At 44.1% G+C, this 22,637-nt stretch overlaps 2 protein-coding genes across 7 annotated transcripts in view; one reads left to right on the plus strand and one right to left on the minus strand.

Annotated features, from left to right (window-relative positions):
* Positions 1 to 14,800, plus strand: part of MDK (midkine) — a 29,629-nt gene extending 14,829 nt beyond the window's left edge. The window contains exons 2-5 of one of the 2 annotated variants that reach the window (XM_030200858.1): positions 10,633 to 10,709; positions 10,842 to 11,003; positions 12,251 to 12,412; positions 13,836 to 14,800. In XM_030200858.1, coding sequence (XP_030056718.1) covers positions 10,634 to 10,709; positions 10,842 to 11,003; positions 12,251 to 12,412; positions 13,836 to 13,864 — 429 coding nt within the window. In that variant the 5' untranslated portion in view covers position 10,633 and the 3' untranslated portion in view covers positions 13,865 to 14,800. The remainder of the gene's footprint in view (positions 1 to 10,632; positions 10,710 to 10,841; positions 11,004 to 12,250; positions 12,413 to 13,835) is intronic. The other variant, XM_030200860.1, reaches the window with a different exon arrangement.
* An 894-nt stretch (positions 14,801 to 15,694) lies between these two features.
* Positions 15,695 to 22,637, minus strand: part of CHRM4 (cholinergic receptor muscarinic 4) — an 87,694-nt gene continuing 80,751 nt past the window's right edge. For 4 of the 5 annotated variants that reach the window (XM_030200855.1, XM_030200853.1, XM_030200854.1 and 1 more), the window contains one exon: positions 15,695 to 18,517. In XM_030200855.1, the coding sequence (XP_030056715.1) occupies positions 17,038 to 18,477 (1,440 nt within the window). In that variant the 5' untranslated portion in view covers positions 18,478 to 18,517 and the 3' untranslated portion in view covers positions 15,695 to 17,037. Of the gene's footprint in view, positions 18,518 to 21,208; positions 21,269 to 22,637 lie in introns of those variants that run through there. The other variant, XM_030200856.1, reaches the window with a different exon arrangement.

Raw genomic sequence — 22,637 nt, forward strand, 5'->3', positions numbered from 1 at the left:
TGTGTAGGTGGGTTGGGAGGGGATTATAGTATAAAATAAATTATACAATATGAAGGTGCATGATGCTAGATTTCAGCCCTAGTTCTGACTGAGCTGGAAGCCCAAAGAAGCTGGAAGAAATCACCATGCTCCTCCCCCTCAAAAACGAAAAAAAGACCTCCAGACCAAACAAATCTGACAACCCTCTACCACAAGGTTTATCTATATATATAAAACTCACCCTCAACGTTCTATTTGCACTGACGTCACTGAAGCCAGGTTCGTAAGTTCGAAGCTCTGAAGCCACACAAAATCACAGTCTGTGGGCCCCGCCCTCGTGTCAAACGTTATGACGTTGAGGGCGGAGCACATTCTCAGCTCCAACGTTGTACTGCACTGTAGCTCTGCTCCGCCCTCGCGTCAAAACGCGATGACGTCGAGGGCGGGGCACACGTTACTCTATCGGTTCCTACTGCAGGGGCATTCACATGACGCTAAAATCTTCTGTTTCGGCAGGTCAGTGGGGTGGGGGAGCCTTCGGAGAGGGGGGAGTGCCGGCAGCGACGACATCGGTGGGGGTGGAAGGGGGTGCACTGGCAACACACACATCAGGGGGAAGAGAACGGTCACGGACGCTGGGGGGCGTGCCAAAAGGGCCAGGGTCACAGCACATTCGCACGGAGGCTGCAGGGGGGCTGGCGATACACGGAGACACAAAGGGACGGAGGGGAGCCTTGCTAGCGCCCGTTTCATTGCTATTTGAAACGGGCCTTCGTTACTAGTTTGTAAATAAAAATAAACAGGCATGCCCATTGTTAGATGTGAGAAGGGAAGGGGGTAAGTATGAAGTAAGTGAGGGATCTTGCACGTCCCTCTGTCTGAAATGATATACAAGAAGGAAGACAAGAGTCTTTGGATGCGAAACTTTTTTGTTGTTGTTGTTAATCCTCTACTAAGGTAGTATCTAATGAGCAGGCTTGTGAGTGTTCCTCGGCTACTTCTCCAAAAGTAGTTTATTGCCTTTTGTAAGCAAGGTATCACTGCAAAGACCATGTTGGCTGCATTCCTTTCCAGATGTCAGAAGGTCATGGAATTTGATCTACGAAACATGATCTCTGACCTCTCATTGAAAAAGGTAGAAATATTTGCAGCATCATGACCCATCTTTGTAGTAGCTGAAAAATGCCATACAGGTCAACTTCATCCATTATGCGAATGGCACGAAGTGGCACTTTTATGAACTGGATTTGGTGTACCTGCACTCCAACATGAATGCTAATGTAGTCTTTGTAATTTTATTTGCATTCCACAGTTCAGTGGATACATGATCATGAATGACATAATAACAGTCTGTGCCCATGGCAGATAGGTGATAAGAAGGGGTGCTCTCCTAAGTAACTGCAGGTACCCACAGACCTTAGCAGTATGGGCTAAATTATGATTAGCTACTTGGTTGAGAGGTTGGAATGAATGTGAGCCTGGGATCAACATCTGCCCAGTTGTAGACTCCTATAGTCTCGCAGAACATGCAGAGATGTCTGTAATTCTGCATGCACAGAAAGTACACATTGCCCAGCAATGTAAAGCAAAGTTTGGCTAGGCATATCACCAAGATCTTTGACTTACCATAAAATGGATCATTTAATACCAAGCATGGATTTAGACAGCCTTGCCCCTTCCTCCAAATGGGCTTTCGATTTCCATGGGAACCCCCGCAAGGAGGGGAGGGGGTAGGATTGACAACTAGACCCAGATTCGTCCGACAGGGTTGATCCTGCCCCGGGCTTACCCCAAAGCATGCAGAGACTTGTAGCTTTTTGTAGGGACTCCAATGGGGAAATTAGAATCACAAGTCTTGTATGCAATGGGGTAAGCACAAGACTGGATCCAACCCTGTTGGGCGAATCTGGATCTAGTTGGCAACTCTAGATGAGGGACCGGGAGATGCCACAAGGCCTGTCAGTACATCAGAACTTGCAGACCCTGCACTGATTTATCTAGCTGGAGTTGTTGCAGCTGTGGACCTGGCACTGCTATTAAAAAAAAAAATCAAGTGGTACCACAACTCTGAGGTATGGTAATGTAACTGAGAGAGAGGAGGATGCGAGGGGTGTTGGGCAGAGGGTCTCCTTTTACCCATGATAACCTCTGGGATGGAACACCCCCACCCTACATTTGTTTCTGGGGGAGAACCCCCACATTACATAAGTATTGCCATACTGGGACAGACCAAAGGTCCATCAAGCCCAGCATCCTGTTTCCAACAGTGACCAATCCAGGTCACAAGTACCTGGCAAGATCCCGAAAAAGTTCAATACATTTTATGCTGCTTATCCCAGAAATAGCAGTGGATTTTCCCCAAGTCAATTTAATAATAGTCTATGGACTGTTCCTTTAGGAAGCCGGCCAGACCTTTTTTAAAGCCTGCTAAGCTAACCGTCTTTACCACATTCTCTGGCAATGAATTCCAGAGTTTAATTCCAGAGTTGAGTAAAGAAAAAGTTTCTCCGATTCGTATTAAATTTACTGCTTTGTAGCTTAATCACACGCCCCCTAGTTGTATTTTTGGAAAGAGTAAACAAATGATTCACGTCTACCCATTCTACTCCAGTCATTATTTTATAGATCTCTATCATATCTCCCTTCAGCCTCTTTTCTCCAAGCTGAAGAGCCTGTGGGCACTTCCATTTTAAATCCAGCTCTGCTTAATACAAAGCATATATTGTTCCTATTAAAAGTGAATATGTAGTACTGGGTGTCTCACACATTTTAGGTAGATTGGAGGAGGTTATATGTGCAACCGGTGCTGGTATAATTAAGGAAATGACAAATTGTTCCAGCCCAGGTTGTGGCTGGCTGACTGTCAGATGTGTTTCGATTTCTCATTAATGGGAACACATGTTTATTGAGATCATTGAATTTAAAGCGTGTCTCAGTTCAGCAAATAGCTTGGGGTTACCACTGAACAGTACTTACATAGGATCCGACTTGAAAGATCTCAGGTTTGGAAATATTTATTTATTTGGTAATATTCGATTATCTGCCTTTCCCATAACTTTAAGGTAAGGGAGAATGAAACGATTCTAAGTTTACATTTCCAAACCTTGCCATAAGTTTAAAGAATGTTCATCAGAGTTGTTTCAGAAATGCTAGGACAGAATTTCATCAACATAGTATATAATGACCTTTCAGGAGTGATGCTATTACCTGGAAAACCTTCAATTCCTGAGGATTCTCTCTTAATATGGGCTAGAGAGTCTATAGCTAAAGCTAGTGATCAGGATGACTTTCTGGGTGATAATATAGGGGTTCTTTTACTAAGCTATAGTAAAAAGTGGTCTTAGTGTGTCTTTATGCTGGTCTTTCCCATGCAGTAAGGCCATTTTTACCCCAGCCATAAAAATGACTGTTATTCCTTCTTTTTTTTTCTCTTTTTGATTTAAATTAATGGTCATGTGCTAATAGAAACATAGAATCATGACAGCAGATAAGGGCTGAATGGCCCATCCAGTCTGTCTTTCCCAGTAGCGTAGCCAGAGTTTAATTTTTAGACAGGCCTGGAGGTGGACTGGGTGAGCACGGGCCTCACATTTCCTCTCCACCCTCTAACCCCCCCCCCCCCCCCCCCACGACAGCCCCCTGCACATGGTCAGTTCTGGTCATTTTTACTGACCTGAAGCGCCGTTCTCCCTCCAGCACCGGCGATTCCCGTAGCCAGCCTTTTGCCGGCGCGCGTCGTTGGAGCCTCTTCTCAGGCGCGTCCCACCTACTCTGCAACTTCCTGTTTTCCACGTGGACGGGGAGAGCGGGCAGAAGAGGCTGGGCGAGCCTGGAGCAAAAGTGGCTGGGCCTGGGCCCGTCCAGGCCCACCCGTGGCTACGCCCCTGGCAGAGGCGTAGCCAGACCTGACATTTCGGGTGGGCAGCTTGGTTAAAGCCTGCTGCCGGCGCTGAACTGGGAAATTCAATGCCGCACTATATCCAGCTTAATTTTTCAGTTTAATTTTTGGCCGCTGGAACTTAACTGGTTACAATGATATTCAGCGCTAATCAGTTAAGTTCCTAGCAGTAAAAGATAGGGCTGCTATTTATTAAATACTATTTAACTGTTAAACCCAGTGCTGAATATCGGCACTAATAGGCTATATTGTGTGATATAGCCGGTTAGCCGCTATGCAATAACTGAATATTCAGCAGAGATAACCGGTTATCTCTTCCTGAATATTTGTGGTTAACTGGTTAAATAGCGCTGAATATTGGGGGCTATGTATAGAGGTATTGATGATATTAAGTTTATATTTAAAAATAACCCCCCCCCCCCCCCGATTCATAGAGAGGAATAGTAGAGGTTAAATGTTGGTATAGTAAATAAGATGGAAAATGACTAAATGCTGTCTTTACCACACGTGTGCAGGAAACTTTTATTAGACATAAACATGTTTGGAAGAGAACAGGGAAGTGAATGTGATGCATGCAGATGACTGAGCATACAGATGATGCATGGAATAAATTAAGATAGTTCCACATTTCTATAAATGTTAGATTTTTACCGGAGCCGCTAGCAGTTTTAGGAAGTACCCTGAATTCCCTGAGCTTGCAGATGTAAACAGAATACGATCTAGCCAATGATTTTTCAAAGTTTGTGTCCCATGGTTTGTGATGTAACCAGTTAATTTATGACTTAATGCAGAGATTTTGAGACAGTTCTGGTTGAACTCACTGTCATTATATATATATATATATATATATATATATATTATTGGTGCTGTGTGTGAGGATTTCTTTTCCTTGGTCTCTTACAGTTGAAAATAAAGGACCAGGTATGATCCTGTTCTGGGCAGGGTCCAGGCAATCAGTCAATCAGTATGAGTACTGCTTTTTGGGATACTGCTAAATAATGCCTTAGAGTACACTTGATGATGGATTTTTAAGTAAACAGTCTGCCCAACAGCTGTCTTGTATCAACATAAACCACATACCTTCACACTGTCAACATCAAGATTTTTTGCCACCTACTGTGGAATCTGTAGCATACACAACATAACTAGAATGTTTCATTTTACATCTTTCCATAGAAAAAATGTATTCAAATTGTGGTAGCACCTCAATAATAGGAACACAAAATCCCTTCACTGCCAGATACTTTGGAGACCTTTTACTAACAATTAGCTCATGTTATTTGCCTTAGGCCTAATTTTATTCCTATGGGTCCTGCAGCACAAAACATGCACTATTCATTAGTAAAAGACTCCCTTTGTGAAGTTACACTAAATCCTGCGAAGAAGCTTTTCAGAGCCTATGATGCAAAGCTTAACACCACCAATTCTAAACATACAAATACCAATAGCAATACCTTTAAAAAGGAATCAGTGGATATACACAACAGTAATATGTGTCCTGTTGGAAAAGCCAGACAATTCAGACTGATATAGATCCCTACACTAACCACACGCTAGAAGAATCTCTCACCTTGGTAACAGGAAGAACACAGACAAACCCTTGTCAATTACAGAATAAAGGACCAAAATTTGAAATTGTCCTGTAACCTGACATCAACCCTTCCTGTCCTTACCCCCATCCCTCTCTGTGGCCCAGGTCCCCAACCCCCCCCCCCATCGCTCCCCTCCCCCCTTCACTCCCTATAGCCCAGCATCAGCCCTTCCCTTCCCTACCCACCACCACTACATGTAGTCCAGCATCAGCCCTCCCCTCCCCCTCACTTTCTCCATTGTCTGGCATCAACCCTGCCCTACCCAATCCCCCATCTCCACCCAGAAGTACACCAGCATTGAACATTTATCTTACATAAAACTTTTTTTTTAACTTGGGCACTGCAGAGCCCACCCCCACCCAGAAGCCCACCAACATAAATTTAAAAAAACAACAACAAATTTTATAACATGGCCAGTGCAGAGCCCACACCCCTTCAGAAACCCACCATCAATCCAACATTACACAGAAACCTGCTTTTCTTTTTTTACCTTGGCAGCACTTCCCTGCAGAAGTCTACTGCAGTGCCCCTGATGAGGTCCTGACCTGATCGGTGTGCTGGAGAGGAGGCCACCACCGCCAACTCCAGGCTCCGCCCTTTCTGCCTCGCCTCACCCTATGCTTGGAATAAACTCCCTGAGCCCATACGCCAAGCCCCTTCCCTGCCCATCTTCAAATCTTTGCTGAAAGCCCACCTCTTCAATGTCGCTTTCGGCACCTAACAATTATTCATCTATTCAGGAAATCTAGACTGCCCCAATTTGATTGACTGCACTTTTTTGTCCTTTAGATTGTAAGCTCCTTCGAGCAGGGACTGTCCTCTGTGTTAAATTGTACAGCGCTGCGTAACCCTGGTAGCGCTTTATAAATGTTAAGTAGTAGTAGTAGTAGGGTCAGGGAATAGGCTTGACTCGGTGGGGGGGAGGAATGCTGCTGATGAGTGCCCAGATTTCTGCAGCAGATACGGGATGGGGGCCAGCAGCCAGCCAGCTTAATTTAAAAACAAAAACCCAGTGCCGGAGCTCCCAAGTTCCAACTCCCCGTGACGATTTTGCCGCAAAGCCGAGCCATGCCATCTGGTGCGCATAGGCTGCGGGGGCAGGTGACAGGAGCAGAGGCTAGAAATGCTGCCTGCAATAGAGCAGCAGCAGGCCACGTGGAAGTTGAGGCAGAGCAGACTCGGCAGAGGTAAACTTGTAGCGTCCTCTGAAGCATTGGAGCCGACTCTGTGGGTGCTTGAGCACCCCCAATATTGAGAAAATTCCTTGTATGTGTCCAGGGAGGGGTCATTTCCATTGGGCTTAGCACCCCCATAATTTTGAAAAGTTGGCTCCTATGCCCTGAAGCCCTACTCCAGGCCCGAACAGCAGCACACAAGGTAGGCAGGAGGGCGGCTGCTGCTGCTTGCTTGCTTGCTGGAGGCTGGAGCGTAGATAAATTGTAGCTGCAATGTGCTCATAAGAATCTCTTCCTGCACATGGATGAATGTGAGTCAAGCAGTACTGCGGCTGTGCAGGGTTTCCAACACATAAAAAGACAAGGCACCTGATTGGTGGTCAGACTGAGACTGGGTGGGCCCAGGCCCACCCGTAGCTACGCCCCTGGTAGATCACAAGCTGCTGATGTCATGGTATTTTCTACCAACCAAAAAAGAGAGTTTGATTTATATATATACAAAGATAGTTTGGAGGTGTCCCTTTAAATTGGTGGAAGATAAATTCTTTCACCCCATACACACTTTAAATCTTAACAAATAGAACCTCAAACCTCCTAATAGGGAACAATACCACAGTATTACCAATCCCTTGTATGCACAGGAGTAGGTTAATATCATAGGTTCTGTTTAAGGGAGAAAAAGAGAAAAAAACCCTAACGCAAAAACTCATGCTACATGAGAAAACCGTATGGGATAAAAAACTCTCTTTCCCTCTGGTATTTTCTACAACATAATTCAAGGACCAGCAGGTTATCAGCCTTCTCACTAGAATTCTGCATAGTATACATAAACACTTTCTCAGCAGCCTCTGGCTGGAGGATGGATTTGCAGTATTTCTCCTACTAAGATCAAGAAACTACAGACACAGGCATTTGCACATATTGAGAATGGGATGTGGAATAAGCAGAGATGTCCTGGATCTTCATTACTCTAAGGGGTAAGTTATTAATGTGGGCTAAGGTTCAGATGTGTTATTTTACTGTTAGCCCCAGTTATTAGTAACTAGGTCTCATTGCATAACAGGGGACCTATGCTAAAACAACATGAGTTAATGGTAAAATAACATGTCTTAACAGCAGGTCATGTTGATAACGTCCCCCTTAGTGTGAAGAGTTTCAGTCTCTGGTAACCAGAGTTGATATTGTGATGTCATAATGCCTCATTCCACCAATGCCTAGGAGCTGACCTCATCAGTGATGTCACAATGGCTTGATTACCCTATATTTGTCTCACTTTTATTACATATAGTAGTGATTTTGATTTCTAGAGACACTTCCTTTTTAATTCGTTAAGGGGGGGGGGGGTAGTTATCAATGTGGATAACATTAAGACATGTTATTTTGCTGTTAACCCAGGTTATTAGTAACTAGGTCTCATTACATAAAATGGGATTCATGCTAAAATAGCATGAGTTAGTGGTAAAATAACCTAACTTAACTTCCCCTCTAAACCAGTTAACAAGAAGTGATTTGCAACGCAGGAAACACATTGGGCTACCCTTTGAACTGGGTAACTCAGACACATTTAAATTTTAGGTGGTCAATCAGATTCAAATGATACTAGATTCCTGCTCTCTTTGGACTGTTGAATTGAATATATTTTATGTCCTCTATTATAAAGTCAAATGTTATATCAATTGTGGGTAAACAGAGTATTATAACAAAAATTAAATGTCCCCATCAACTTAGACAACTTTAAGGCACATAAAAATGTTATATAATCAAGGTCATGGGAAAATCAGATGTGTGTGAAGAAAAGAAGTGTCTCCCCCGGAGGTCTACATAATTCCCTGCTAAATTCTAATTTCAGTGTCTGAGAATGCAAAATTTACAAACTATTCACTACAGACATTACTGTGCAGTGTTCTATGCAAAAGGCAGAGCATGGGAAAAAAAACCCTGCCAGTTCGGCATCATTTTGGGGTATTCAAGAATAAAATTAAAAGGGTATGTGAAAGTGTCAGGTGACATGGGGATTTTTTTATTTCTATTTTTTATATTTCTGTAAAGACTTCTCCTTGGAGTTTATGTAAAATAATGAACGGAAATAGTAAATGGGAGGTAAACACTAGCTCGGCCCATCCAGTCTGCCCAGTGAGGCTGTTAGAGTTGTACCTACTGCTCCATGCAGGCTACCCTCCCTCCTTTTCTTTTTAGGGTTATAACTGCTGCTCTGTGCAGGTTACCCCCTCTCTATGCCTTTTTTAAAGTGTGAAAGTCATTTAAGTTTTACTTAGAGTGGAAATACTCTATATTTTTATTCAAATCTTCTTGTCATATAAGACTCCTCTGCATTTATTCCATGCCTTTTTGAATTCTGTCACTGATTTTGTCCCCTCAGAACAGGGCATAGCCAGCCCTCCAATATTGGGGGTGGACTGTGGGGGGGGGGGGGGCAACACAATCCTCCCTCCTTCTCCCCTCTTCCTCCCATGCATATACGCTAAACATACTTTTACTTGTTGGGATGCCGAGGCCCCACCAGCCAAAGAAATACAGTTTCCGAGCTGCTCCCTTCCTTTTGTGTGTTTCTTTAATGCAGAAGTCAGCAACGTGCCTCCAGCCATTGACTCCAGGACTCCCTGAGCATGCTCAGTTCTTGTGTGAACAGAGCATGTGTGAGAAGTCCTGGCATCAGCGACTGGAGGCACGTCGGCGACTCCTGCATTTAAGAAGCAGCACAAGGAGGAGGGGAGCAGCTTGGGAGCTGAATTTCTTTGGCTGGGTTCAACATGTATTGCTTGGAGCAGCCTAGTGGTTAGTGCAGTGGACTTTGATCTGGGGAACTGGGTTTGGTTTCCTCTGCAGCTCCTTGTGACTCTGGGCAAGTCACTTAACCCTCCATTGCCCAAGATACAAATAAGTGCCTGTATATACTATATAAACCGCTTTCTGTGCAAAAACCACAGAAAGGTAGTATATCAAGTCCCATTCACTCCCCCCCCCCCCCCCCCCCATTGTAAATAGCTTCCATTTGGGCATCAATGGAAAACTTAATGAGTTCCTCAGTGGCTAGTAATGGTAGTCTCAACTGGATCCTCCTGCAGCCCCTCACTACCTCTCCACCCTCATCTCTCCCTACATTCCTTCCCTGGAACTCCATTCAATAGGCAAATCTCTCCTAATTGCACCCTTCTCCTCCATCTCTAACTCCAGACTCCACTCCTATCTCGCCGCACCTTATGCTTGGAATAGGCTTCCTGAGCCATTATGTCTAGCTTCTTCCCTGGCTGCCTTCAAATCCGGGCTAAAGGCCTACCTGTTTGATGCTGCTTTCGACTCCTGACTTGTAACTTTTATCTTATCCTTATGTGTCCTTCTATCTGTCCTTCCCTTATCCTTTTTGGTCCTGTCTGTTTGTCCTTATTTAGATTGTAAGCTCTTTTGAGCAGGGACTATCTTCTTCATGTTCAATTGTAAAGCGCTGCGTATGACTGGTAGCGCTATAAAAGTGATTTATAGTAGTAGTAGTAGTAGTAATGTTGCAGTGTTGTTTTGTCTCTTGGTAAGACATTTCAAGAACAAAAATTATTTCTAAAGTAGGAGGCTCAAGGTCTGTTTTGGTTTTCAGCAGCTTGGGAATGCATGGTGTAAGGCAAAGGGGCAAGCTCTGACGGTGTTGTGGGTGCTTGAGCCCCTTCCCCCCCAATATTGAGAAAACTCTTGACTTTTATCCAGGGAAGGGCAGCTTCCATTGGGTTTAGCACCTCCAATCATTTTGGAAAGGTGGCTCCTATGGTGTAAGGCATATAATAACACTGAGGGTTGTGAAGAACTTAAGTGGCTCTTTTGTGCCTCAGATCTAGATCATGCTGTGTTAATTTGAAGTGGTTGGGTTGAGTGGGTTATGCTGGGGTAGGGTAGGTAGAGGTAGAGGTGGCTGGATGGGGTTGGGTTGTGCTTCCATGGTTAAGTTGTGCTATACAGTCACTCCTCCTTTCTCTTTCAGAATGCAGTTGCGTGGGATCATCTTTATCCTGCTCCTGGCTCTTATTGCCATTTCCAGTGCTGCCAGGAATAAAAAAGGTGATATTGGGTTTCTTTATTTGCGGAGGAGGACAGAACAGGGTTGGTTTTTGGCATAACAGGATACAGCAGAAACTTTGGAACAAGAGCTTATCTATAATGTATCACAGCCGTTGTTTCTTTCTGATACAGAGAAAGGGAAGAAAGGGGCCTCAGATTGCGCAGAGTGGCAGTGGGGGCCCTGCACCCCTAACAGCAAAGACTGTGGGGTGGGTTTCCGCGAGGGCACCTGCAAGGAAGAGACTGTCAGACTCAAGTGCAAGATCCCCTGCAACTGGAAGAAAGAGTTTGGAGGTAGGAGCCAAGCTGTGCCTATGTAGTGATTTTTTCTTCATAGTAACATAACATAGTGACATAGTAAATGTTGGCCAATAAAGACCTGCATGGTCCATTCAGTCTGCCCAACAAGGTAGCCAGATTTGTATCTAGCTGTTTGCCCAGTACCAGTCCTACTACTCAACTGCTGGAGTTACCATTGAAGCCCACCCCAGCCTTGATCCTGATCTGTTCTTGCTAATTATGGGACCCTTAGGCTGTAGAAGTTTGTATGGCATTGGTCTTACTTCCCAATCTCTGAAGCTGCCATCAAAGCTCACTCCAGTTGTGAGGCCATTTAAATTTCGCTTTAATTGGATTCCATCCTTTTTCTATGTAGTGATCCTCTGTGTTTATCCCACACATTTTTGAATTGTGTCACCGTTTTTGTCTCCACAACCTCTTGCTGGAGGGCATTCCAGGCATCTACCACCCTTTCCATGAAAAAGTATTTCCTGACATTGCTCCTCAGTCTCCCACCCTGCAACCTCAACTCATGACCTCTAGTTCTACTACTTCCTTCTAGTTCATAGACCCACTGTGGGCTCCAGCCTCCTAGCCAGTTCCAGCGGCCTAATTTAAGCTGCCATCCAAAGGACAAGCACTGTCACTGGCAGATGAATTCACAAGACTTGAATGTATGATAACTGTACTCCTACCAGGCAGTGAATCAGGGGTTTCACTCTCCAATCTTTTAAAGACTAGTTTAAGATTCTCCCAATCACTCCCCCCCCCCCAGCTCCCCCAACCCCATCCTCTGCAAAAAGATTTAAAAAATCTATTTTTTAAGAGTAAGCCACTTCCATGAGTGTACTAAATCTGTGTAGTGCTCCTGTAGTTTTGAGACTTTTAGTTTCACCCCATGGCTCACAAACACCTTGAGCAGAAGCTAAACTTTCTTTAAGATAATACCCAGTTCTGCTTTAGAACTTTCTGGAAAGTCTGTTTTTATGTATATAATAAGAGGAGCACAGGATAAGCAGGGACAGTTCTTTGTCATAGGAGAAAAAGAGTTTGCTACAAACTATTAACCTCTATTGTATGTGTCACTCTTCTCTCCTATCTGCCTCTCTTTCTGTCTGCCTTTCTCCTGTCTTGCCTCTTCTCTTTAGATAACGTCTCCAAAAGGGTTTATTTTGCATATAATATGAGCAGAATGAACCTAACCCTTTCATCAGGGTAGGTGGGGTATGACCATTCTCATCAGCGTTGTTCATGCCTTTCAGCTGATTGCAAGTACAAGTTTGAGAGTTGGGGTGGTTGTGATGCAGCCACGGGGATGAAGGCCCGCTCTGGAACCTTGAAGAAATCTCTGTACAATGCAGAATGCCAGGAGACCATTCAAGTGACCAAACCTTGCTCTCCCAAGACCAAGTCAAAACCCAAAGGTGAGTGAGTCACAGCACCTGCCAACCTCAACCCTTTTTAGCATTGTATAGCAGTGTCAATCATCACACCTGAGAATGGTACCTGGGCTTGACTCTATGTAATAATGCTCAGTCTTCATGTCATACATGAGCAGTTGCAAACTAGGTCATATGAATGAAAAATATTTATTTTTTCAGCTTTATATCTGTACAATCAGTTTAGAGCAACTTGGCCTGGTGGTTGACAGACTTGGGCATCGGCATATAGGCACATTTTGAGCTGGATGTGAACCTAGTGAACCTGGGTGTGCAAATAATAAGTATGGACATTTGTACAATGATATGGATGACTCAGAAATGGACATGATAGACTCACGCATGAGCCAAGTGAGTCTTGGATGTGGACATATGGGGGTGTTATGGGTGTGATAGCCTCAGACATGGATGGAGTAGATGCTGTAAACTCTGACATATGGGTATAGTAGACCCATGCCTGGGCCTAGTGGATGTGGTACTTTTGGGTAACGTCCCAGGTTGTGCATCAGGCATGGGTATGATTGGTACAGTGGACTTAGGTGTTGACACAATGGGTATGGAAAATATAGTCCAAGACATTGGTAGTGGTAGTCATACACTTGCCCCTCACTCTGTAATGTGAGTGCCTAACTGTACGCTCCATTTGCACACTCAGATTATAGAATACTAGCATGTGTTTGAATGTTACAGATTCATGCATAAGTGCCAGTTGGGTGCTAAGGAATATTATATTATCTTAGCACGCAACTTGCACAGCACACAAACGTAGAGCATTTATTCACATGAGTGGGGCATGGCCACCTCCCACAATTACATGCACATTATATAAAAGATTAATTTACGAGTCAAAGTACAGCATTTATCGTGCGCATTAGATATGGTATTAGTGGCTGCGTCGACATGTTGGCGTATAAAAGCTGATTTACACTAGTATTCCACAATGGAATTTGGATGCCCAGATCCTGCAATAGAATTTGCATTTGGCACCTAACTTTTGGCGCACTTTTTAGAATTCCCACCTAGTAGGTACATTGGTCTTAGGGATAGGTACCATGGGTGTGGTTGTGTCCAATGTGAGTATAGTAGCCCTAGAAGTGAATGCAGTGAGTATGGTGATCTCTGATGTTTGCACAATGGGTATGGTGGCCTTGGGCAAAGAGATGGTAGACATGTATATTTGCTGTGATGGGCATACTGGTCTTAGGTGTGACTTCAATAGGTGGATTATCTTTGTATGGTGATACTAATTTCAGATGTGGGCATGGTGGTCTCAGGCACGCAGAAGATAGCTTTGGGTGCAGGTGCAGTAGCCATGGGCACGATTGGTATGCTGAGCCAATTAGCTTTGTGATGTTAATCTCAGACACTGAAATCTTTTTTAATGTGCGCTCTGTGTTTTTGTTTCAAGCAGCAAAGAAAGGGAAGGGGAAGGAGTAGAAGAAGGGAGCTGAAGGGAGACCTGCTTCCGGACCATGCCTGGGACCTCTCCTTGGAGCTACAGCCCAACCCCCTCCCCCACCCCCAACCCTGATCCCGACCCCCAACCCCCGGGCTCAGGCCCTTTCCTGATGCACTCTTTAATTGCTAATCCTGTAGAAAATTCAGAGGAAACCGGAGCAGAAGAAATGACCGACGTTTGCCTTAAAATACTTCCTCCTTGCTCTTTTTTATGGCCAATTTAGTGAATTTTTTTTTTGGTTGTTGTTGTTTTCTTTTTGTTTAAATGTACAGTGGGAAACCTTTGGAACTAAGGTCCTATGCTGTTGCTTTTGCTGTTCCTGTTGAATTTGTGAGAGCCATACCGGCCTCTTTGTGATTCTGCTGCATGTGCACACCTGAAAGCTGGGTCTAGGACAGTGAAAGAGAGAGAATACCACTAACTGTGTCCAGCCCAACAAAGCACAACTTAGCTAGTGGTACGGTGGCAGGGGGAGCTGTGTCATTTATCTGTTCGTACAACATTACCCTCCTTTTACGTGCAAAATGGACCTTCACCTCCACAGAGGTCCTGCCTAACAGGAGGTGAGGGATGAGTTAGCAAACTTTAAGCCAAACACCCAGGTGCAGAAAGAGGATCCATTCTTCTTCTGAGCCAGGAACATCACATAGAAAAGCACACATGGGGGCATCACACATGAAATCCTCTGTATCCTTGTAAAAATTGCAGAGACAAAAGGAAATTAGAGCCAAGACAAGGAACCTCTCAGCTTATAACCCTCTTTTCTCTTTGCCTCCTGGCTCCTTCGCTCTCTGGCATGTTCCCTGCTTGTCTATCAATCAATGACCGAGCTTTCTGTCTGTGGAAACACAGTGTCGGCTCTTTTTTTTTTTATTTGTCATGTTTAAAATTTCCAATAAAAATATTTTAAAGGATCTTTTTGTTCCACCTCATAGCATAGATGTACCACACTAAGGCAAAGTCCTTCTCTAGTGCTGTCGGCAAATTGCAGGGATCTGTTGTCTACAGTCTGTATGTTGCATATACTCTTACAGATTGCTGGTCCCAGCATCTGCTTGACCAAGGAAGTCTGTTAGAGGCAAAGTCTAGCATAGGTTCCTCAAGGTCAGGCTGCTGGAGCATTTGTCCTAGTGCTTGACCCTTCCAGTGGAGTCTGAAGCTTCCTGAGTGTTCGTTTACTTTCAGGAAGGACTGAGGGCCTAGAGTCTGAACCTTGACCTTCTGTGTGTTACTGCCAGAGAAGGAATATTGCATCAAAAACCAAGTGCATTAATGGCAGAAAAAAAGAAAATTGAAGAAATACTGACGTCAGAGACCCATGAAGAAACCTGCAAACTGCAGCCTATGTAATTCTGCATTTCTAGTCCTCATTTGCTGTTGTAAATTGGTGTGGGCTTTTAGGTGACACTACAAAGAGAGCGAGGATGGCACTAATTGAGAGGTAAGGAAGAGAGAAATAGCATATCTTGTGATGGGGGTGTGGAGAGATGGAAGAAGAACAGAACTTGAGAGAAGAGAGAACAGGGGTGCATTAGAGTGGATAGAGGAGATAGGAAGGAGTAGGAGACAGTGCAAGGAAGGGATTTGAGATGAGGGGATGGAAAATAAGAGAGAGGAGGGAAAGTGAAGGCCAGCCAGAAGAAGGTGAGTTCAGAGAAGAGGGCATGTGTACAAGGGGAGGAGAGGGGACAGGTGTTCTGGAGAAATAGTACTTGTGCTTGAACTGGTTTGCTGGAAGAACACCACACAGTGAATATGTAAAGATGCCTTTTTACATAGTTCTTTATTTAAATGAGTAATAGTTGTAATACTAATTTTTTAAAAACGCAATGCATTGTGGGAAATGCTATGCAAATTATGATTAAGGCAAGTTTGATAAATAGGGCAAAGCAGCCTTTTTATAAATTGCACAATATTTCCTGCGTGAACCATATGCAGCATATACTCATACCCTCCCACCCAACCACCCACACATACACATCTATATATTTGTTTAAGTATCCCTGGGGTTTCCTCCTGGTACAGTATATGTGCATGGCAGGGAGAGATGCTTCTGCTGCTTGGTAGCTACTGAAGTCAGTCCATTGTGGGGGCATCTAGAATGTGTCTGTGTGCAGGTTCATTTTTACTTACCCTTAGCGCACTCAGGGAAACTCAAGCATTCAACTATATATGTAGGAACACTTAACCTTGCATGCGGGGGGATGGGCTATTCACAACTTGACAATGTCCCAGAAACCAACAGCTGCCCACTTCCGTGCCCAAGGGAATCTGTTACACACTTTGGTGCTTCTGACAGGGAGCCTGGATCAGAAATAAGTGGGGGCTGGTTTCTGTTTCTTGTGCCCTATGTGGGTCGTTACCTTCTGATTTATTGTTCTGACCATGGGTAGCACTGGCATGGGCCAGGTGAGTCAGCACAAGCTTAAGTTACCCAGTCCAAAGTTAAGCTATGCTTTCCAGGTCAAGAAGTGACTAGCAGGCTTTGTTGTACTGAGCCTGTGCACAGATAACATGGCTTCTCAATCCTTGGCTACTAGAGTCAAAATCACAAGAAGATGGGGCTATGTTATGATAAATATTCCCAAGATCTGCTGCTATCCTGAATATCAGGAAAGGAGAGCACACATTGAGGTTTTCCTTTTTTAAGGGCATCTTGTGGCAAATATCAGATGTAGCTTTACCTAAGCTGTTGATTCCTCTTCAGCCGGCAGCCTCGGAGCCTTCCAGAGGGTGAGATATCAAGGGCAGATTCTTAACATTCTTCTTTATCAGCAGAGAGCAAATCACCACCACTACGAAACCCAGCTGGAGCTAGGAGCCAGGTCTCAGTTGCTGTGTAACTACAGATCATGGAATCTCTGTGGAAAAAATAGTTTGATGGGTTCCAGGGTGCTCTTGTTATTGTAGTTGGTTTTTTCCAGTTTGTAATAGAAATGTACAAAGTTCCATGCTTCTACACCTCAAATGTTCCTGGCACTAGCAGTGAAAGAGTGAAATTTGATGACTGTCCCCATCAGCGTCTATTAGTGTCCAGGGAACGGGGGTTCCTTTCTTCTTAGGAGAGAAATTAAAATGAGGAGGGTAAACCCTCCAACCCAAAGAGTTGACAGTGGCAAGTTCCTGCTGTTCCCAGTTAGTCCTCCACCACTTATCTGGCAGTGCCAATATTCCTGTACTGGCACATAAGCAGATGCTTGAAGGTCTTCTTGAAGGTGGCATTGCAGAGAGCATAGCATGCTGGGTTTATTGTACTGTTGACATAGCAAAGCCAATAGCCAATAACCCACACTGTCTCTGGTACACATGGATTGCAGAAGGTGCTGATGAGAACCATCACATTGTAGGGTGTCCAGGTGATGATGAAGGCCAGCAAGATTGCAAAAATAGTGCGTGTGACTTTCTTCTCCCTGGCTGCCATCTGCCGCTTCTTGCGCACCTGGTTTCTGGCAATGTTGGCAAACTTTCGAGCCACATTGGTTGGGCGAGTGTTGGGGAGAGCAGTCTGGGTTGAGGACACAACTTCTGGAGGTATGATTTCAATGGCTGTGATGCACTCTGTGCCAGTCTGCTTCGTGACAATCTTGATTTTAGACCATTTAGAGGAAGGATTCAGGCGTGGATGGGTTGGACTGTGCCCTGCTCCACCAGAATGGTCTTCCAGCAGCTGTTTTTCCTTGTTGTTCTGAGAGATACTGACTGTGCTGGATTCATTTGATGTCTCCTTTTCTTCTGCCTGGCCCTCAAGGTCAGGCCCTGTAAAGGATTTATCATCCACCTGCGCAATTCGCACTTCTTCTTTCACCTCCACTGTCTTTTTGGGTGAGTTGTTGTTATTCTGCTTGATTAAGGGGCTTTTCAAGAATGAGAGGGGCTTAGGCTTCTTCTCTGACTTGGCCTCAGGCCTGTGCTTTTTGACTCTGCTTCTGCTAGCCAAGGAAATATGAATATACAGTATTGTCATGATGACCACTGGAAGATAGAACGCAGCAATTGCAGTGCCAAAGGTCACAGCTGGGTTGGAAAGAAACTGAATATAGCACTCTCCCTCCTTCACTGTCCGCTTTCCAACAATGAACTGCCAGAACAAGATGGCAGGTGCCCAGAGCACAAAGGAAAGTATCCATGCAGCTGCAATCATCAGTCCCGCCATTTTTGTGGTTCGCCTTGCTGGATAGGTTAAAGGTTTGGTGACACAGAAGTACCGGTCAAAGCTGATGATGAGTAAGTTCATCACTGAAGCATTGCTTACTACATAGTCTAGAGACAACCAAAGGTCACACACCACAGCACCAAGTGGCCAGTAACCCTTGATGATATACACCGTGTACAGGTTCATAGAGAAGACGCCAATGATGAGGTCAGCACAGGCTAAGCTGAAGAGAAAGTAGTTGTTGACAGTCTGAAGCTGGCGATTCACCTTGATGGACACCATAACTAGAATATTACCCACCACGGTGACAAGGCTCAAAGATCCTGTCACTGTGGCAATGAAGATCATTTCCACCATCTTGAACTGGCCAGGTGGCTGCTGGATGGCCACGTCATTCTGACTGCTGGTGGTGATATTGTCGTAAGTGTAGTTCTCCATCTTTATTTGCCAGTGCTGGAACTGATATTCTGCAGGGAGTCTACAAGGGGGGGAGAGAAACAGAGGTGAGAAGAATGATAGGGTAGGCTTGAAGTTCATTGACAGAGCTATGTGTGGGTACTAGTACTCAAAAAAGGAGAACTGCAGGCAGGATTGACATGCATTGGGAAAGTTGTATATAGGGGGTCTTAGTACAGAGCTGGGTGTGTGGTGATCTCAGAGGTGCTACAGAACATGACTAAGGTGCATTGGCAGAGCTCTGTGTGGTGGTCTCAGTACTAGAATAGCATTCTGCAGGACAAGAGGGGGATGAATTAGGAAGAATTTTATGTACTATCCACCTATTCCTAGTAGATCTTTCTGTGGGTTTCAGTTCTGGAACAGCAGGGGGAGCTATAGGACAGGGCTACTTAGTGCATTGGCAGAGGTTCACTTGCAGTCAGTACTGACAGAGCAAGGAGAGCTGCAGGGAAGGACAGGTGCATTGGCAGAGCTCTGTGTGGTCTCAGTAATGAAACAGCAGGGGGTGCTGCAGAGCAGCACTGTGATTCTCTTTCTTCTGTCCACATATGTATGTGCGACATGCCTGCACAGGTTGCTTTAAAAACACTTATGTGGCACCAATAAAAGAGGTTCTGATTTTGGCATTATCAAAACTGATTAAAAAAAGCAAAGCAATGAGCAAATACTTTATTCAGAGTGCACTTCAAAAATGAGCTCAGCTTTGGTCATGAAAATAGAATACTGAAAAATGGGTGGGCCAGGGGACTCAGTGGCCATGCTGCATACTGGGTTGTCCAGAGCTAAGGATCCTGCAGAGACAATATTGATAGTCTCTGGGGAAGGGGGATGTCCACCATCACACAACAGCAAGGGGGCAATTTTCTATAGACCCCCTAACATTTGCACTAAGCACAAATTCTATATCGGCGATTCCATGCACAATCGGTGTTCTAGAATACTAGCGTAAGTCTGCAGTTATGCATCTAACAAATAAATAAACTTTAGGCACAAGCAGTGTAAATGCTTGTGCCTAACAGCTAGTGTTCTGTAACATCTGCGCACAAATGCTGAGCACTGCTCCTGACCTGCCTGTGCCACTCTCAGGTTCATGCTGCCTTTCCACTTACATACCTTGGGTTCCGCACACAGTTTATAGAATATCGACTTAGGGCAGTTATGCATGTAACTGCTAATTAGGGCCAATAATTGATTGTTAATGCCAATTAGCTTGTTAACTGACTATAGTCTATAACTTGCATGCTCAGAATAAAGTTATGTGCACATATTTATAGAATTACAGGGCTAGTGCCTTGATTTAGAACCCATGATTGCAGAGTCCTGGAAGCAGCCCTGGACCCCTAACCCCCTAACCTGAGCTGAGGCTCAACGCTTTGATGACTTGGCTAGTGATTTCAGAATCCTGGAAGTGGCTCTGGAGTGTGGCCCCTAACTTGAGCTGAGGCACAACACTTTGATGACTTGGCTAGTAATTTCAGAGTCCTGGAAGCAGCCCTGAACTGTGGCCCCTAACCTGAGCACAGGCTCAATACTTTGATGACTTTGCTAAGTGAGCTAAGAGGGGAAATCAGGTGGAAAACCTGTAGGTAAGAGCAAATGAAGGCTCAGTCTCAGCTACTACTGAAAGTAATTGAAGAAAAGTGCCAGGCCCCTAAAATAATTAAAATATATTTGTTTCATATTTGATCTTATATTGGAATGTGAAACAATTGCATTTCTAGACAAATGCTGTGAAATTAAGATGGATATCGCAGAGATGCCAAATTACCCAGTTCCAGGCTGGAGATTTCAGGCAGTCCTGGATTTCTAAGCATTCCATCCATTGATTTCAATGCACAGGATCAGACACTACAGAACCCAGTGTTTTGGAATGTAATCTCAAACCAGGACTGGTCAAAGTCTCCAGTTTAAAATTGGCAAGTTGGCATCTCTGATAGGGCATTGGTCTTAAGAAACAAAAATTATATTGCAAGATAATACCAAGTGCTACAATATTCATGGGGCTTAAGAATCTGAAAGTTTCCCTTTTGACCACCAGATGTCCCCCTTACTCTGCATGTACAGAGAAGCTTCCCATAACCTTCTAGACTAGTACATCTACTTTCTATAGGCTATGTTATACACAGATAGTCCACTAATCCCAGTATCAATATTATATTTAATGGAGGGGGTTCTTCATAGACAATCTTTTATACCCAACTCCAAGTATTTCTGAACAATATTCTTACATAGATTTCAAAGGGATTTGAGTAATGGATCTGTCAGATAAACATGTCACCACCATTCAGGCTATATATATATGAGCCAGGCATTTTTTTCTTATGGTGGGCGTGTATTCCTCATTGACCCATACTTTTTAATATTTAAACTTTCACCCATCATTTTAAATCTTAAATGTTCTATCTTGTAAAAAATACACTTAGCTTATGTGAATCTTCCGTTCTTTTTTTCTTTTCACAGATAGTAGCATAGTAACATAGTAAATGACGGCAGATAAAGACCTGTACGGTCAATCCAGTCTGCCCAACAAGATAAACTCATTTTACATGGTATGTGATACTTTATATGTATACCCGAGTTTGATTTGTCCTTGCCTTTCTCAGGGCACAGACCGTAGAAGTCTGCCCAGTACTGTTCTTGTACTAAGGTCTGAAGCTAGATGGCGATGGCTAGAAGTGTGAGCCATCTAGCTAGATGCTAGATGGCTCACACTTTTATACAAGCCAGTACGTGAAAGCTCCAAAGACGTCCATCCTTTATCCTTTTGTTAGCCATGGAAATCACCTAAATGCAGTAATGCCTTACATGCATAGCACCACAGTAAAGGTATGTGTCGGGAAATAAGAATGATTTCACCCATCCAGTGTACTCAGCTGACCATTCCACAGCACTTTAGTTCTGATCATCACCCTTCCTTGACAGTACCTCATTCCACTGTGCTAAGCAGATCTCACAACTGTCAGCCAGACAAGCCTAACCCCACCTGCAAGAAGCAGTTTATCGTTATAGTTTATTCAGGTTTACTATACCGACATTAGCTAACTTGCAGATCAAAGTGGTATACAATTTCTAAAAATAAGCAGGAAACAACAGAAGGGAACTACAATATGAACAGGACAGGTTGGAAGGACTCACACAAGAAAGAGGTAAGTTTAGAGAGGAATAGGGAAGGGGGAGACCACGGGAAAATATGGAGTAAAAGGTCAGATAATGAAGGGAAAGGATGGAAAAGTGAGGGAAAAGACAGAAAGTAGTATTGCAGGAACCAGGTGAAAAACAATGAATACCTCAGGGCAATTCAAAAGCCTGGTGAAATAGGCCAGGTTTTTAGGGCAGTTTTAAACTTTTGAAAGATAATTCTGCACAGATCAGGAGTGGCATAGAGTTCCATAAGAAAGGTACAGCAAAAAAAAAAAAAAAGCCCAGTGGTGGGTTGATTCCAGCTGAGCAACAGGGACCAGGAAGACAGAGGCGGTGGTCACTGATTGAACGAAGTAGCTGTGCAGGGGAATAAGGGATAGTGAGATTAGATAGATATTCATTTGACCTAATTAATAGCTTTAAAAGCAAGTGTCAGAGTTTAAAAATTATTTGTTTTTCTACTGGGATAAATGGACAGTCAACTGGACAATAAGGTCTGCGTGCTGCTATCCAAGCCCCACTCACAAAATATCCACCATTCAGGCATGGACGAGTAGCCTAATGGTTAGTGCAGCAGGCTTTGATCCTTGCAACCTGGGTTTGATTGCCACTACAGCTCCTTGTGATCTCAGCCGAGTCACTTGCCCCTCCATTGCCCTCTAGGAACAGAGAAAGTACCTGCATATAATGTGTACAGGGCTGCATATGCCAAGTAGCACTATAGAAATGATTAGTAGTAATCAATGAGAACAAGAACTTCATTTTGGTTTGCTTTGATAGCAACCAATGACAAGGCAGCTTTGTCAGTGCTTATGACATCATAATGCTGATGCATGACCTCTGATAGGGTACATGTTAGGTATTATTAGGAAAGGAATGGAAACCAAAAATGAGGATGTTATAATGCCTTTGTATCGCTCCATGGTGCGACTGCACCTCAAATATTGTGTTCAATTCTGGTCGCCACATCTCAAAAAAGATATAGTGGAATTAGAAAA

Source organism: Microcaecilia unicolor, chromosome 4 (assembly GCF_901765095.1).
Source record: "Microcaecilia unicolor chromosome 4, aMicUni1.1, whole genome shotgun sequence".
Lineage (NCBI taxonomy): Eukaryota > Metazoa > Chordata > Amphibia > Gymnophiona > Siphonopidae > Microcaecilia > Microcaecilia unicolor.